Consider the following 16,105-nt stretch of genomic DNA (forward strand, 5'->3'; position numbering starts at 1 on the left):
AGTTTGAATCACAGGATGATGTGAGCTGTAGTCCAAAATATCTGAAAGACTATCAAGTTGCAGAAGAATACTCAAGACTATGTTGCACATTCCCATATCAGGTTAAGCTGTTCCAACAGAAAACATAATTTCCCCCATTATTTTCAATCCAAACATAATGTATGTACAAGCTGACTTGTCATTTCAGGTTGAAGCCCAAGTTAGACAATAACTTGGAGTGAAAATGGATGGTTAGAAGATGCATGACCTATTTTATCCTCTCTCTCTCTCTCTCTCTCTCTCTCTCTCTCTCTCTCTCTCTCTGTGTGTGTGTGTGTGTGTGATGTGTGTGTTTGTGTGTATGTGTATGTTGCGGCACCACCACATGCCTTTAAACAAGCATTGTATGCAATAATCTTTATTTATGCGGGTCAAATAGATATATCACAATATTGAGTCATCCACTGAGCAGTCATACATTGGTTACAACAATCATATAAGTGACTATGCTGTTTTATGCTAAAATATGCTTTGAACATTTACAGCTCATACAATGATATCATAGACGGATACACTTCTATTTAGAAATGCAGATGTTCAGTTTTTACAGTGGTGTGTTCATCTGTAGGCTGCAAACTGAGTTTCGGGGGGTTGCAGGGCAGCTGAAAGGGATGCTAAGATGACCCTAGCTTTGCTGCGCAGTATCCAATGTGTTTTAGGTTAGCGGTTAGCGACACTTTCTGACCAGGATGAGTCTCAATCAGTGAGACTGAGGCAAGGTAGCAACTCAGTACTTAACTCCCTCCTGACCCTACCAATTCCCTGCAGTACATATGTGTATATGTGGAGACATGGAAATGCTCAACTCACACAGGAATAAGAGTAGAGCTCAGTCTTTCCCCTTGCAGTGTGAGAGAGGTTGCTGCTCTCAAATTTGGCTCCATTTTGCAGCATGGCTTGGGTTCTTTTGCTGCTTATTATTTGGAGTCCTGTCTATTGCTGGAGGAAAGAGAAAACAAAGCTTTCCACCTAGCAGCAGAAGTCTGGCTCTGTTGCCTTGCCGTGGAGCTAAAGGGTTCTGTGGAAAAATGGCTGAGCAGAAACCATTTTTTCCCCTGGAATAATATTACGCACAATTTGAGATCAGCATGATCTCTAAATTACCTTTACCCCGCTAAGGAAATGGCTCAGTGTTCTCGATTGCTGAGATCTTATGTGTTTGACACTCTCTTTCTACTTACAAATAGCACCAAATCCAGTATACATCATCATAACGACTGGACCAAACAGACGTTGAACAACTTTGAAACAGCTTAGAGAGAAAAACATTCTTCACCATCAATGGCCATAGAGGAAAAGTGTTTCGCAACAGCTCTGAATGTGCACATGCTCTGTTGCGCTATCTGTCAAGGTGGCGCTTGCCACCAGATAGTTTCACTTACTGATATCTGCACCTCTGTTATCCTAATTAAATAAATACCTTTGTAAACATGTAAACACAGTTACTTGGTCCTTATATTACACAGTTCACGTTCAAAGAGTCACAAAACATCAAAATATGGATTTAAAGAAGGAATACTGAGCTCGATTAAACAAACAAATTGGTCAGTTTACAGCATATTATTTCTGAATGCCCTTTTAAGGAAAACTGTTTTAGTTATATGCAGCATTCAAGATTTGGGTAAGCCGTTGATCCAACTCTGCAAAATATATAAAATAGGCATACGTACATACATACATACATTATCTAAAACATTATATCAAACAAACAAACCAATTAAAAAGTAGTAGTAGTGGTGGTATTGAAAAAATCCCATATACACAGTTCATAACATTCTGTTGGCGTGAAAATGATGCAGCCTCATGCACTAAGACACTCTGCAAATTTGCTAATCAGGACAAATGTCAAATAAATTTATTATGTAGAAAAAAACCCAAAACCAAATATTGTAAACCAACAGTCATAGACAGGCAAAGTTGAAAACTTAGGCGCTAAAATGCATGCATTGTGATACGATCAGAAATAATGCGAAAACACACGTTTTGCTGTTCACCAAAATGCAGAAGAAAATCTAAAGCTAATTCAGTTGTGTTCTCCATATCATATACTACAGACTCGAGGCTACAAAATGCTGCCACCATACACATACAAAACTACCGTAAGGTTATCTATACAGTACATACAACAATTATTTACCCCAATCCACCACCTCTGATGACTATATCCTCAATCATCTACTCACAAGGAGAAGATGCTTCATATATAAACAAAGTAAGAACCACAACCCACCTTCTTCGGATGGTACCCGTAGACCTTTGATTTAGATGAAATTCTGTCACATTTATCTAAAACTTGAGAAATCTGCTGCCTGCCACTGTGTTTCAGCTTTCCACACACAATGCTCAACGTAAGAGCTCTTGGAACTCTGTGTGTGCTAAATTTGATTAGCAAAGGAGGTGGGGCTGCTCTGTTGCTGCTGGCCAAATTCATCCACTTGGCCATAGTTGGTCTGCTGCCCGAAGCTGCTTCCCTGTTGGTTATAGCCACCAGTTGGCCCGTAGCTATCTTGATTGTAGCCACCTTGGTTAAAGCCGCCAGACTGCTTCTCCATGGTGTCTTGAGGGTGCCTCGTGCCTGAAGAATGCCAGCCAGTCTCCTTGAAAACAAACCAAATGTTTCCTGCCCAGAGAATAAAGTTCAAGAATCCGAAGACCTAAATGGGAAGTAAATCAAGACGTGGATATGAGACTATATTATGAGGCATCCTGTCTTTGTTGGTTGAAGGAATGGATGACATTACAGAATTCACACATTGTAGACTCAGAAGATCATGACAATATTTTTGGCTGGCACACTTATTTATGGTATGAAAAGGTGAAAGTTCATAAAGGATTTACAAATCATATAATTAGGAAAAAATTGTATAGAGTATGGGATAAATACAATAATTTATTAGAGGTAAAAACACCACTTTGGCTCTCACCATTGGAAGCTATGGCAGTAAAGAAAAACAATATTATAGAAGGGTTGACAACTTATAGAAATTTATTAAAACAAAAGGGAGGAGAGTATAAATTAAAAGAATTTAATGAATTATCAGGGAAATTAACAACATGGATACAATATCATCATTGAATGAAGTATTTAAGAAAGATAGGATACGAAGGTTTGAGGAACAAATATCACAACTGGAGAGAGACCTATTGGAATGTAATGTAAAAGTGCTGTCTAAAAATATTATTGGAATGGGAGACAAAGGATAAGCAAGTAAAATCCTCAATGATACATTGGGCAATAGATATTGGAATAAAATTTAAAGCATGTTACGATCTAAGAGAAAATTATATGAAAATGATATATCGATGGTATCTAACACCGAGTAAATTGGCAAAAATGCATAAATCTAAATCAAATACGTGTTGGAAATGTAAAGAGAAAGAAGGTTATTTTTATCATGTGTGGCGGTCTTGTAGTAAGGTTAAAGCTTACTAGGAAATGATATATAATGAATAGAAAAGGATGTTTGAAATAACATTTGAAAAAAACCTAGAAGCTTTTCTTTTGGAATTATAGGGAAAGAACTACCTAAACCATATAGAAACTTATTCACGTACGCTACTACAGCGGCTAGAATGTTACTTGCCTCAAAATGGAAAGAAGTAGAAGTCCCAGCAAAAGAAGAATGGATACAAAAACTTATGGACTATGTAGAAATGGCGAAACATACCAGAAGAATAAGAAATCAAGATAAAAATAAAGGAATGGAAATGGTTTACTGAATATTCACAGATAAATTGTAAACAGATAAGAACATTGGCAGGATTACTGTAATAATCGGCAGTTTCATAAGAGAACATATTTAAAGTAGATGGATAAATGAGCAAATTAAGTTAATTTGGATATGCAGAAGATATTAGAAATAAATTTAAGGAACAGCAGAAAGAAGGGGAAGGAAGTCAAGTTTTGAAATGTTAGAATGATTGTAAAATTAGTGAAATGTATAAATAATGATTGAATTATTCACATATGGTTTTGCCATCAACCTGTGGCCCTCCTGACAGTGTTGGGCTCCAACTCCCGTCAACCTGGCCGATGGTCAAGGGTGATAGGAGCTGCAGTCCAGTGCCACCTGGGGGGGGGGGCATGATCCTCCCCCCAGCTCTAGATTGATCTAAGCCCCCTTCGGATCTCCATGCATGAAGAATCAAGCAACAATGTGCAGGTCAAGCACCTTCAATGATACTGTGTGTCCTGGGTGCTCTCCCTGGCCCATGTGATTCTGAAGGGGGGGATGAGTATTTCCCAACAGGTGAGTAAGGTAGCCCCCTTTAGACGAACATTGACCATGGTGAGGAAGTGTTTGCCTCCACATACCTTGGCATCAATGGGATGGGGCTTGGTCAGCACATTCCCACTTGTCATTTTATGCGTTCAGACTGAAGAGGATTATTGATGCAGACAGATCACTCCAGCAATTAAGATCATGTTTGCTTTTCTTTCTACAAGCTCTTTGGTCTACACCAAGGGCCAAGCGTGTCATCCCATTAAAGCAAATGAAAGATTGATCTAGCTGATCCTAGTGTTTATAAACTGAGATCATAGGAGTAAATAGGAATCTACCAAAGGCTGCCTACAGCTTTCTTCCAGTAAGAGGACTGCTGGTCCCTGATTCAAAGAAGACTCACGTACTTTGGCAGGAGGCATTACACGCCTGTGGCCCCTGTTAATTATTGTGTGCATTATTAGATACGATGAATCACTACCTAGTTGCCTTTTCTGATCGCAAAGATGTTAAAACCATTCTAAAAGGAACTCTTTTGCAAGGCAGATGACAACTCCCTTGGTGGAAGTAACAGTAACATTAGTAGTAGCGGTGGCAATCATCTATAAGAATAGGTAAGTAAGAACTCCCTTTTACTCCAAATACTGCATAATCTAATTATCAAGTTATTTTGCATGCTTGTTCTCCAGGCTACTTTGATGAATGCATCTTGATTGTTAAGTGTGCCACAGCACCCAGTCTTTTAATCTTCAGGTAAGAAGTTTGTCATTTACTATAGTCGGTTGCTCAGATTATTATCATTGCTCCCTCTCTGGTGTTTATGCTTCACAGAAGAGCCTGTGAATTAGGTGAAGTCATGATGTGCTGCGTGTTGGACTCCAGTGGTTTGGCAGGGAAATAGAAAACCCAAAACTCTTGTCTGATCTCATAGCTAAGGACCATCCATCTTCTTCCATGGATGCCCCCCCCCAGCCTGCCTTTCGATAACATAAAAGCAAATTCTTACCACTGAAGTGTTCAAACTAGACATAACTGGGCTGCGCACAGGCATGCACTTGTTTGACTGCTGCTTGCAAGCCGACATCAGTAAGAGCACTTCGTCAGGGTCTGTAGCAACTTTCACATCAGAGAGCCCTTTAGCCCAACCAGAGGAGCCCACGAGCCACAGGAACGAAAACACCACCGTCACAATGAAGTCCTACAAAAAGAAAAGAGAAAATGGAACAGTGCAGGTTCATGAGGTGCCTGAATGGGGCAGAGGGGCATGGGGTACAGCCTTCTGCATTGTTTTGGTTTCAAAGTACTCCTGCATCAGTGTCTCCTCACATGTAGGCGATCAGTGCTCTCCAGTCATCCCAACATCATGTGTTGTTGTTGTGTAATCAAAAGGGAGAGGGGCAAGGCAGCTCTGTGAGGTGCTGGTGCGGTGCAAACTTGGTGGCATCAGATTGTCTCCACCACAGCGCCTGCAGTTCAGCATGGATGTATAGCGTTGGGAAGGCAGGAGGGCAACACAGTCCCAACCACGCAGCCTTTCTGTGGCCATCATGGCAAGAAGCCATACCAACACATATGTAAGGAGGAGGTTTGGCGTTCAGCATACATTGGAGAACCAACAGAAAACCAGCACTCTCTGGGATGTGGAGGAAAACATCAATCCTTCTGTGTGCATTCTACCAGAAGGCAAACGTAAGAATTACAGGCCCGAAAATGACAAAGCCTCAACAGGGCTTTGATGAGCGGTGACCGGAGTTCGGTTTCCCTCAGAGCTCGTGTTTTAAAGCTTCGGAGCTAATCACAAGCATTGAAACATTAAAGCGCTTTGTGGCAGGGTTTAAATGCTAGCCTGGAGGACTCTCACCAAGGCCTCCAATCAAAGGGAATGATTGCAGGCATACGGCTATGTTAGCAACAGAGTAACGTAAGAAAGTGGGTCATAGATGTGTGGCTCAAATGTAAACTTACCAGGGGGGGAGGGAAAATGGTGGCTGGTGTCCATTGGGGCTGGTAGAGCATAAGGCATTGGGGCCACTGGGGGCCCCACCAACATCTGTATGCCCCCAGCCAGCCTTCATCTACCTCATGCTTAGTTTCAATTTTGCTTGCTTTTGTACCTCTCAGCAGGAAGGAGGAATTGGCTCTGGCGCCACCTGCTGGTTGTCTCCTTGCCCCAGTCCCAATGAGACAATGCAAGAGAGGGATGTCATTCCGAGCAGCACCCTGCTGTGGTGCATTAACATGTAGTTTCGCCATCTGGGAAGAACTGAGTTCAGATCCTGGGCCACTTCCTTTACCTCACCTACCTCTCAGGGTTATTGCGGAGATAAAAAGGGAGGCAAAGCAGCTACACCACCCAGAGTTCCTTCGAGAAAATGTGGCAGAGATGGGGGAGAAAGTGCAGATCAACGAAAAGGTTCCCTTTATACAGGCTACTGATTATCCAATTTGTCTCTCCCCTGAGACTGTATGGAAACACAACCCTGATTTGTGCAGCGTGTGATAGCCCATCTAATTATTTTCAGAAATCGCAGGCAATGAAAATGTCACCATTACATTACAACCTTGGTACGGTTTATTACAATGGTTTATTTTCTGCTTGTGGCTAGTTCAGGCTTTATGGACTAGAAAGACATTACCGAAAAGAGCAGAGGAGTCAGTGCATTAAGATTCTGTCACAACCTCTGCTAATCAGGATTATCTGCCCTGAAAATAATGGAGCCCTAATAGTGTCAGGGAACTCAGATAGGGGGCCATCCGTCTTAGATTAGGTGCAGCCCATGACTTGGGAATGTCTTTTACATGTCAAGCGGAGCCCAGGCAAGGGAATGCTGCCTGCTGAATGATGAAATATGCTTTTGACGACGACGCCCTGTTAAAATTAAGTGCGTAGGGAATGGTGCCCATACAGCTTGCTCCTATGGAGTTTATACATACTCAATTCCTCTTTTTAAAGCATGGGGTTTGCTATGGGCAGTCCTACATGTCAAATAGGTGCTTCCTGAGATTAATTTTAGAACTTCTCTGTAAGTGTGTCTGTGTGCCTATTCCAGTGCTGTCTTTCCATGGGAGCTAATTGATAGACAATCCTCCTTAAGACTTCTAAATGGGGCAAATTAAGACTCCCCTCTCTCCACAAAGAATGAGGTAATTTTATTCATGAACCCTGATCATGATTCTTGCTGGCCTAAACAGAGGATATAGAGGGTAGAGGTGAGGGTGAAGAAACCAGCCTATGGAACAAAAGTCAAATTCACATGTCTATTGTTCTGCTCGCTTTTGCCTAGGCCTTTGCCCGTCACTGGCATGTGGCCCCTGAGAGGTTCCACAGAAAGAAATGTGGCCCTTAGGCTTCTCTATCCCTGGTGTAAGCAGAGGCCATTTTTCTGAGGTGGATTTTTGGAAAACCGCAACGACTTGCCACCATGAAAAATGCCTTTCTCAGACTCTGGGACTGTGGCTATAGTGGACATCAACTTAATCACAAACTTTGTCTATGAGGCAAAGTTTAGTATACACAAGATGGTGGCGTGGCCAGCTGTTTACTGTATGACTATGATTTTACATAAGGCTCCTTCGCCCCCAATTTCACTGTTACCTTGTTCTTCATAGTTTGCAGCTGGAAGATAGGTAGGCATTTTTAACGTCCCTTGCTAAGGAAAGTCTGTCAGTCACAGCTCCCTGGGCACATTTGTTTAGAAGTCAGTGCCCAGCTGAAGAGACAGAAAGCACTCTGCACATGGTCAGTGAAACGGCAAACTTTTTTTTTTTTACCTTTCAATTTATGTATGTGGAAGGAGGCACATGCTCCTATCAAGCCATGGAGCCTTTCAGTAACACTTGGGATATTTTCATTTAAAAAGAAAAGAATGTGCTGATGATCAAGATTCACAGCGAGGACCCTGTTTACTCAGAAGTAAGGCCACACATTCCCAAGCAAACAGGGTAGGTCTCTGTTTCACAAATTTGGCTGTGGCTGTGCAACACACTATAAACATAAAGCACATTTAGATTGCACGACTTCCCCCAAAGCATCCTGGGAACTACAGTAGCTAAGGGTGCTGGGAACAGTGGCTCTGTGGGGTGTTAAGTCCAGTTCTCAGGCTTATGGGAGGGGGGAAATTATCTGCTTTAAATGGTGTGTACACGAGGCGCTATTTTTCTCCAGCTCTGTCTAGTAACTGGCAGTGCTTGTATGCTTCTGAAGCCAGAAATCCACTACAACAGCATTCTTCATTGGTGGTGGTCATCCAGCCTCTGCTTAGAAACCTCTAATCATGGAGAGTCCACCATTTCCCAAGGTAGTTTGTCCCCTTGTCCGACAGCTCATGCCATCAGGTATGATGTTTAATGTTTCAGCTAATGATCAGAAAAATCCCCTTTTCTGTAACTGGAACCTGTGGGCACGGATCCTACCCTCTGGCGCATCAGAAAGCAAATTTGCTCCATCATCTGTGTGTGACAACCCTTCGCCTATTTGCAGCCTTCAGCTGCAAATGCCCCATTGATCTCACTGGATCTCAGTTCTTCTGGGAAACTGAGACATCTGCAGGTTTAAAGGAGGCACAAAATCCTCATTAACATCAAATATTTATTGCATGCCAACAGCATCCTGTGAAACAATATATATATATATTTGTGCTGGATTATTTAAAGAAAATGGAATTTTTCATTAGGGGGAAAAAAGACCGAATCCTGCTCATATTATTATTATTATTATTATTATTATTATTATTATTATTAAAGCTACCACTTGGCTGGAAAGGGAATAATCAATATACAATGAAAATAAAGGTTGTTTTAAATTCTCAGCGGAAGAAAAAGGCGTTTAACTTTTCATGAATAATTGATACAATGTAATCATTAGTATTGCTTTCAAAGCTTCACTTTTTTTTTTAATTAATGAAATGTTGCAAAAGAGTTTTGTTACTTCGGGGAAATTTTAATGTTGTAAAGCCTCTGTGTTGATACTGTATTCTATATTAAAGCAGTCTCAAAGCACATTTCAGGACTGTTTGTTTTATATTGGGTATAGCTTTTCTAATTAATATTCCAGCAGCTCTGCAGCTTTTCGCATTGGAATTAACTAAGGCGGTGCTGCCAGACATCCTGCCAGCTCCTTCTTCAGTCATTCGTGGGGTGGATGGAGAAAAGAGGTTCTAATTTTAGCCTTCTGGCAAGCGAGGGGTGGGATCCAGGAGGAACCAGAGTCAGACCAAAGTAGAATGCATCTGGAAGATTTGTTCCAGTCCCAGCAAACAGGCAATGCAACTGTACAGACGCCACATTAACAGACAGAAATGATAAAAAGAATATATAACTGAAATATAAGTTAGTGCTATATAAAATGAAAAGTACAATGTGAGATGCAGATAATGATTTACTGAGTAAAAAAGGGGGAAATGTGAAATAATTGGCAATTACAGAAACAATAGATGGGACATGGCAGTAAAATGGGAATATAAAGATTGGTGTAATCTGCAAATAACAACAACAAGAACAATAGTAGTAGTAGTAGTAGTAGTAGTAGTAGTAGTAGTAGTAATCCTTAAAAGGGATCCAGATAGACAATACCAAACTGTATGTTGCATCATTCTAGACAGAGATAGGGAACCACATGCCAGTAGTGGGTTGCACAGAGGCAGAATTGGACAAAGCAATACAGTGGTACCTTGGGTTACATACGCTTCAGGTTACAGACACTGCTAACCCAGAAATAGTACCTAGGGTTAAGAACTTTGCTTCAGGATGAGAACAGAAATCGCGAGCCAGTGGTAGGCCCCATTAGCTAAAGTGGTGCTTCAGATTAGGAAGGTTGATACAGTGGTACCTCGGGTTACATATGCTTCAGGTTACATACGCTTCAGGTTACACACTCCGCTAACCCAGAAATAGTGCTTCAGGTTAAGAACTTTGCTTCAGGATGAGAACAGAAATCGGGCTCCGGCGGCGTGGCAGCAGCAGGAGGCCCCATTAAGCTAAAGTGGTGCTTCAGGTTAAGAACAATTTCAGGTTAAGAACAGGCCTCCAGAATGAATTAAGTACTTAACCTGAGGTACCACTGTATAGGATCCAGAAGGATCTGGATGGAAAATTAGTTCTGATAAAAAAATTAGAGGGAAAGGTTTGAAAATGAAAAGGGTGAAGTTTGTGCAAAGCCGTAAATGAAAATAAAATAAGGACATAATATGATATGCAGCAGGGATTATATGCTGAAGAGCACATTGTGGTCCTGACTGATAGAGTCCCATCCATCCATCCATTCATCTCCTCTGCAATCTTCATTGCTGTGTTCAGCAATGATGTCAGACGACTGAATATTTCATTCAACCCTGGTGTCAAAGAAAAACAATACTACACCAGAACTCAGACTGACCCAACAGAGGGTATTCAAAGCGAGAGGCTAAACAAATGAATCAATAAATAGGAACAAAGCTGTCCGTGTGACGAACACTTACAATCAAAGGGCCCCTGTTGTTTTCACGGTATTTGTTCTGGAAGAAAATGTAAACCACCGTTGCGGCCAAGGAGTAGAGGAAGGCAAAGACTGCAATAGTGACGAAGAATTCCGCGGAAGAAGAGAAGTCGCCTATTAGCGAGAGTTTTTCTCGTCGTTTGCCTTCGCAGGTGGGAACATCAAAATTCACCTGGTACAACCTAAAATCCAGAATGAGAGGACAGAGAGTTGGATTAGTTTTTAATTAAGAAAACAAAACAGTTGGGCTGCCTGTGGGTGACAGTTATATGATCATCCCTATATAACTGCCCCATTCTAGAATTCAGTGGGTCAACTGGAGCGGGGTGTCAGAATTGACGTTCATTGACCAGAGACAAATGTTTCTTGACAGATAGTTAAAAAAAGAGTAACATTGTGATTCCATTGTTTCTTATCGTATTTTAAAGGAACTAATATTGACAAAATATCTAAAAAGAAGAAATCTTGTTGCTACTGTCCGTAAAAGAAAGAACAACTAGAAGTCCCCCCCCCTAGAGGGGAACTGTGAAATTGTTACCAATTCTAGGGAGCTTGCAGCTGCCACAGATTACAACCGTGGGAAAAGGACTTGTGACCTTGCAGGACAATGTTATCAGAAGCACTGTTGGGTGCTTTCTCTAAAATAAATGCCCTATTGGACCAGTTAAGTCAGAAGACGGATTTGATGACTAATGCGGCCAGAACATTTGAACAGGTAGTGGGAAATTATATGGAGCCCACCCAGGAACTTAAACAGGAGTGTGTCCTGACAGAGCAGATGACAGAAGAGGATGTTGCAGAATCTTGGGTGCTAGAGATGGAGGGACTTTTGGCCCAGCAGGAAAATGAGCCTTTGGATTTGACAAATGAATTTGGAAAAAACCAGATTTGGAAAGACAAAGTTTAGATTGACTTGGAAATGGGGGGTTGGACTGACCCCCCTATGCAGGGATGTTTGGACTTTCCGAGTCTGGCAATGGGCCGTCAGAGGTTTAGAGCTGTTGGGACTTCCAATTTTGGAGGGAATTTGAAACATGTTTTAAAATACTACATGGAGTCTTGTCTGGACTATGGGAAAGGGGCTGATTTGTTGAAAAGGGTCAAAAACACTACCAAGCTGGAGTTCCCACGAGTGAAAGGAAAATATGAAGAAGAGCTGCGGAAGGGACATGGAAGAGATTTGAAGGCCTCGGACATAAGATCACCAGGTTAATGTGCCAGACTAATGGGATAAAAAGGACTGACAATCCCAGGACCGGGGGGAGGGGATGCTGGAAGAAGATTGGATTGTTTTTTTCCTCTTTTTTATCATTAGAAATGTTTTATGAACGTTGGAAAAATGTTGAAATGAAACTACTTGGCTCTTGTAAAAATGTTTAAAGAATTAAGTAAAAAGGTAATGGTTATGAGAAGCTGGTAAAAATAAGATTTAAGTTTTAAGGTTTTATATAAGATAAGATGAAAATAGAGTAAGGTAAAGTAATGACAGAATATTATGAATTATGGAAAGGATTTGCTGTGACAATTATTAATCAAGATACAAGAGATGGGAGGAGGAGGAGGTCATGGAAAGAAGGTAATGAAAGTGGAGAATCTGAAAAGGATGGTTTTATATTTTTTTTATTATTTTTCTGCTGTTGTCTTTTTTGTAATTTTGTCTTTTTTTTCCTTTGTAATTTTTTTAAAATATTCTTTTTTCAATAAATATCATTAAAAAAAATAGAATTCAGTGGGTCAATTCCTGGGTCTTAAGCTAATACTTTTTTTTTTTTTTTTTTTTACAAATGAATGACCAATTAGAAACTTAGAGATAGCAGCCATTTAGCCACTTCCAGTTCCACACTGCCACAGAACCACAGGCCACTTCAAAGCTTGCAAGGCAACACAACTTGTGACCTGCTGAGTTTTACATTGAGCCCACCAGCCACTGATTGCCAGGAGCTAATATATACTGTACTCCATTTTTCCTGCCTTTGGAACTGCCAAACCTGGAAGGCTATCAAGTATCTTGTAGGCCACTGAACATGACAGCCAGGCTGCACTTGGCTTAGTGGGGCACATGCTGAGTAATCTGAAGTAAAGGTAAAGGGACCCCTGACCATTAGGTCCAGTCGTGACAGACTCTGGGGTCGCAGCGCTCATCTCGCTTTATTGGCCAAGGGAGCTGGCGTACAGCTTCCGGGTCATGTGGCCAGCATGACTAAGCCACTTCTGGCAAACCAGAGCAGCGCACAGAAACGCCGTTTACCTTCCCGCCGGAGCGGTACCTATTTATCTACTTGCACTTTGATGTGCTTTTGAAGTGCTAGGTTGGCAGGAGCAGGGACCAAGCAACGGGAGCTCACCCTGCCGCGGGGATTCGAGCCGCCAACCTTCTGATCAGCAAATCCTAGGCTCTGTGGTTTAACCCACAGCGCCACCCGCGTCCCTTAATCTGAAGTAGGAAAGCACTATTTGATTCCATCATTTATGTAATTCCGTTACCAACACTTGTCACCTATACAGAAGAGAGGAGCCGAAGCACAAGGAAAGTCTTCTACTGCAGCAGAAACTCAGTGATGCTGCTGCCTAGAAATCTGTCCTGGAGAGCTCTGAACTTCTGGTGGATTGCCATAAGTTGCTTTGTGTTGCTAGTCCTTATAGAAGTCTTTTGTTTTCGGACTGCATAAAGACTGTGTATTTAGTCAGTTTCCCCATCAAAGTGGATCCCATAGTTTCCACTAAGAGTATATATTTGTATGTACCATACTTTTCCATGTATAAGACTAGGCTTTTTTACTTACAAATTATGTGAAAAACTGTGGGTCGTCTTATACATGGGGCAATCTCCATATTGTCTTAAATTGGAGTCCCTTAAAATAGGAACTTATACATGGGGGCGTCTTAAACATGGAAAAATGTGGTGTTTGGCATTTATCAGCTGATGTATTTTGTTTCAATAATTTATAAAACCAGCTAGATGGCATGTAGTCTGTGCTTTGAGGTGGTGAAACATGCTTGACACTTTTTTTTTTAATATTAAAAGTTTGCCTCTCCACATTGTGCTAGCATACTGTCAGGTTTTGGGAAAGCGGCTCCCTCCCTCCCTTTGGCTGTGGATAAGCTGAAGAAAGCAAAAATAGTCTCTTACCATTTAAAGAGATTTTAATGATCACAGAGAAAGAACAAAGAGTCCATTCTCGGAGTAAAGGTGCTCCCAATTAAGGTTTACACCCACCCCCCGAGTCACCCGAGTCACTTCCTCGCCTTGCAACCTGATCTGGCAACCACTGTGCCTTCTGTGCAGATACCTTATATAATCTCAGTGACCTTGGACTGATCGGCTGGATGTTTACCAGCAAACTGGAGTCTATTAACTCTCTCTCTCCTGATTCTTCTTCTCCTAGCTGTTCACCACCCAGTTCTTCCCAACTTTTGCCTTCTGAACTATGTCCCTCTGCGAACCACTGTTCCAAATCTACACTGTCCCACTGCTCCTGGGAAGATTCAGGATCCCGATCAGGAGCAGGGGGAGGGGGAGGCTCCCACCATTCCTCATCTGTGCAGCCCTCCTCAGCACGGTCCCTGACACGTACAGCCGCAGAACAACGGCTGCTTCTCTCTTTGCACACATCTCCCCTCACCCACACAGCCCTACAGGCCATGTGGACAAAACCATTTGGGCAGAAGAAAGAACTTAGAAGTGTGATAAGGATGCTTCTAAACAAAGCCAGAGCTTTCTCACTAGTCTTTAAGGTTTTCCATCTTAGTTATGCAAATACTATTCATCAGGGTTTATTGTCTTCTCATGGAGGAGGAATTCTCTCTTTGCATCTGCCTTTGCAATTTTGCAAAGCATGGAGACAAAGGCTCCCCCCCCCCCTAAAGCTAACCAAGGTTACTGGGAGTGTTTGAAACAGAAGATGGACTAGGGCACAGAAAAAAAAACACTAGATGGCAAGCAGCAATGCATAAACAAGTTGCTTCTTATGTATGGTAAATATAGAGGACACTCAAAACAGAAGAACTTAAATCCCATGGACTTCAGTAGGATCTGGATCTCTTTATCAAATTGATTCCCTTCACCCTTTCTTTTTTGCTTTCTCCTCCTGTGATGCTGCATTTTAATGTTTTAATTGTTTTAATGTTGTATTTTAATCTTGTTTTTTAAGTTATATTTCAATCAACTTGTTTTTATTATTGGTTGTTAGCCGCCCTGAGCCCGGTCATGGCTGGGGAGGGCGGGTTATAAATAAAAATTATATTATTATTATTATTATTATTATTATTATTATTATTATTATTAACCCACACAGCACCCCTTGAATCAAGACCTGAGTAATCTTTAAATAGACTGCAGTGACACAAACACTGGTGTAGTGGTTAAGAGCGGTAGACTTGTAATCTGGTGAACCGGGTTCGCGTCTCTGCTCCTCCACATGCAGCTGCTGGGTGACCTTGGGCCAGTCACACTTCTCTGAAGTCTCTCAGCCCCACTCACCTCACAGAGTGTTTGTTGTGGGGGAGGAAGGGAAAAGGAGGTTGTTAGCCGCTTTGAGACTCCTGAAGGGAAGTGAAAGGCGGGATATCAAATCCAAACTCTTCTTCTTCTTCTTCTTCTTCTACAACCTTGCTTCTCTATCTACCAATCATAGCCCAATCACACCCACCCACAACATCACTGGGTAGAGGTGAACACACACATCACATTTCCAGGATAGCCTACACCTGTTTTCAATTGGACATGCTGCATTTGCAGCATCAAAGTGACCTCTCTGGGGCACAAGCCTGAGTAGTGTGTATCAGTGAGTCGAGAGTGGATTTCATGCTCTTTATTCAGCTCATAGTGGTGAGGAGGAATGAAAGTCCTCTCAAAGTATCTGCTTATATACATTATTTACACAATGGGCTGCACGTGATTGGCTAATTCCGGAATTCTCCTGTAGGCCAATCAGGTTGTGGATTCACTTCCATCTGGAGCCGGATTGGGTGGCTCCTGCAGACCAATCATACTGCCGCATTGTTCTAGGACCAATCAGACTGCTGCATTCTGAATCCTATTGTTCTAGGACCAATCCGACTGATGCATTTTGGATCCTATTCAACTCAGTACATAACAATCAAGGTCCTGGGCTTCTCGCTGATGTCGTTCAAAGGAAAGTAAAAGAATACATTTGACACCAGCTTGGTTGCAGGAGTTGCTGGAAGGAGACATACAAGATGCCATCCAACTGCCTTAAGAACCCCACCCTCAGTTTGTGTAAGGTTTACTCCTTAGCCCCGACTTCACCCAAAGATGTCCTACAAGACAGTGGGCATGAATTGTTCCTTGAGGTTCTTTTCTGATGAATGCAAAATACGCAACAGATTTGTGTTGTTTGTGGACTGCGTT

At 41.8% G+C, this 16,105-nt stretch overlaps 1 protein-coding gene across 2 annotated transcripts in view; it reads right to left on the reverse strand.

The window, feature by feature from the left end:
* Positions 1-381: 381 nt before the first annotated feature.
* Positions 382-16,105, reverse strand: part of SYNPR (synaptoporin) — a 145,524-nt gene continuing 129,800 nt past the window's right edge. For both annotated transcript variants that reach the window (XM_083493339.1, XM_083493340.1), the window contains 3 exons: positions 10,718-10,916; positions 5,269-5,460; positions 382-2,693 (listed from right to left, as the gene is read on the reverse strand). In XM_083493339.1, coding sequence (XP_083349465.1) covers positions 2,415-2,693; positions 5,269-5,460; positions 10,718-10,916 — 670 coding nt within the window. In that variant the 3' untranslated portion in view covers positions 382-2,414. The remainder of the gene's footprint in view (positions 2,694-5,268; positions 5,461-10,717; positions 10,917-16,105) is intronic.

This window comes from Podarcis liolepis (genome assembly GCF_965112155.1).
Source record: "Podarcis liolepis genome assembly, chromosome: 2".
In the NCBI taxonomy this organism is placed as follows: Eukaryota; Metazoa; Chordata; class Lepidosauria; order Squamata; family Lacertidae; genus Podarcis; species Podarcis liolepis.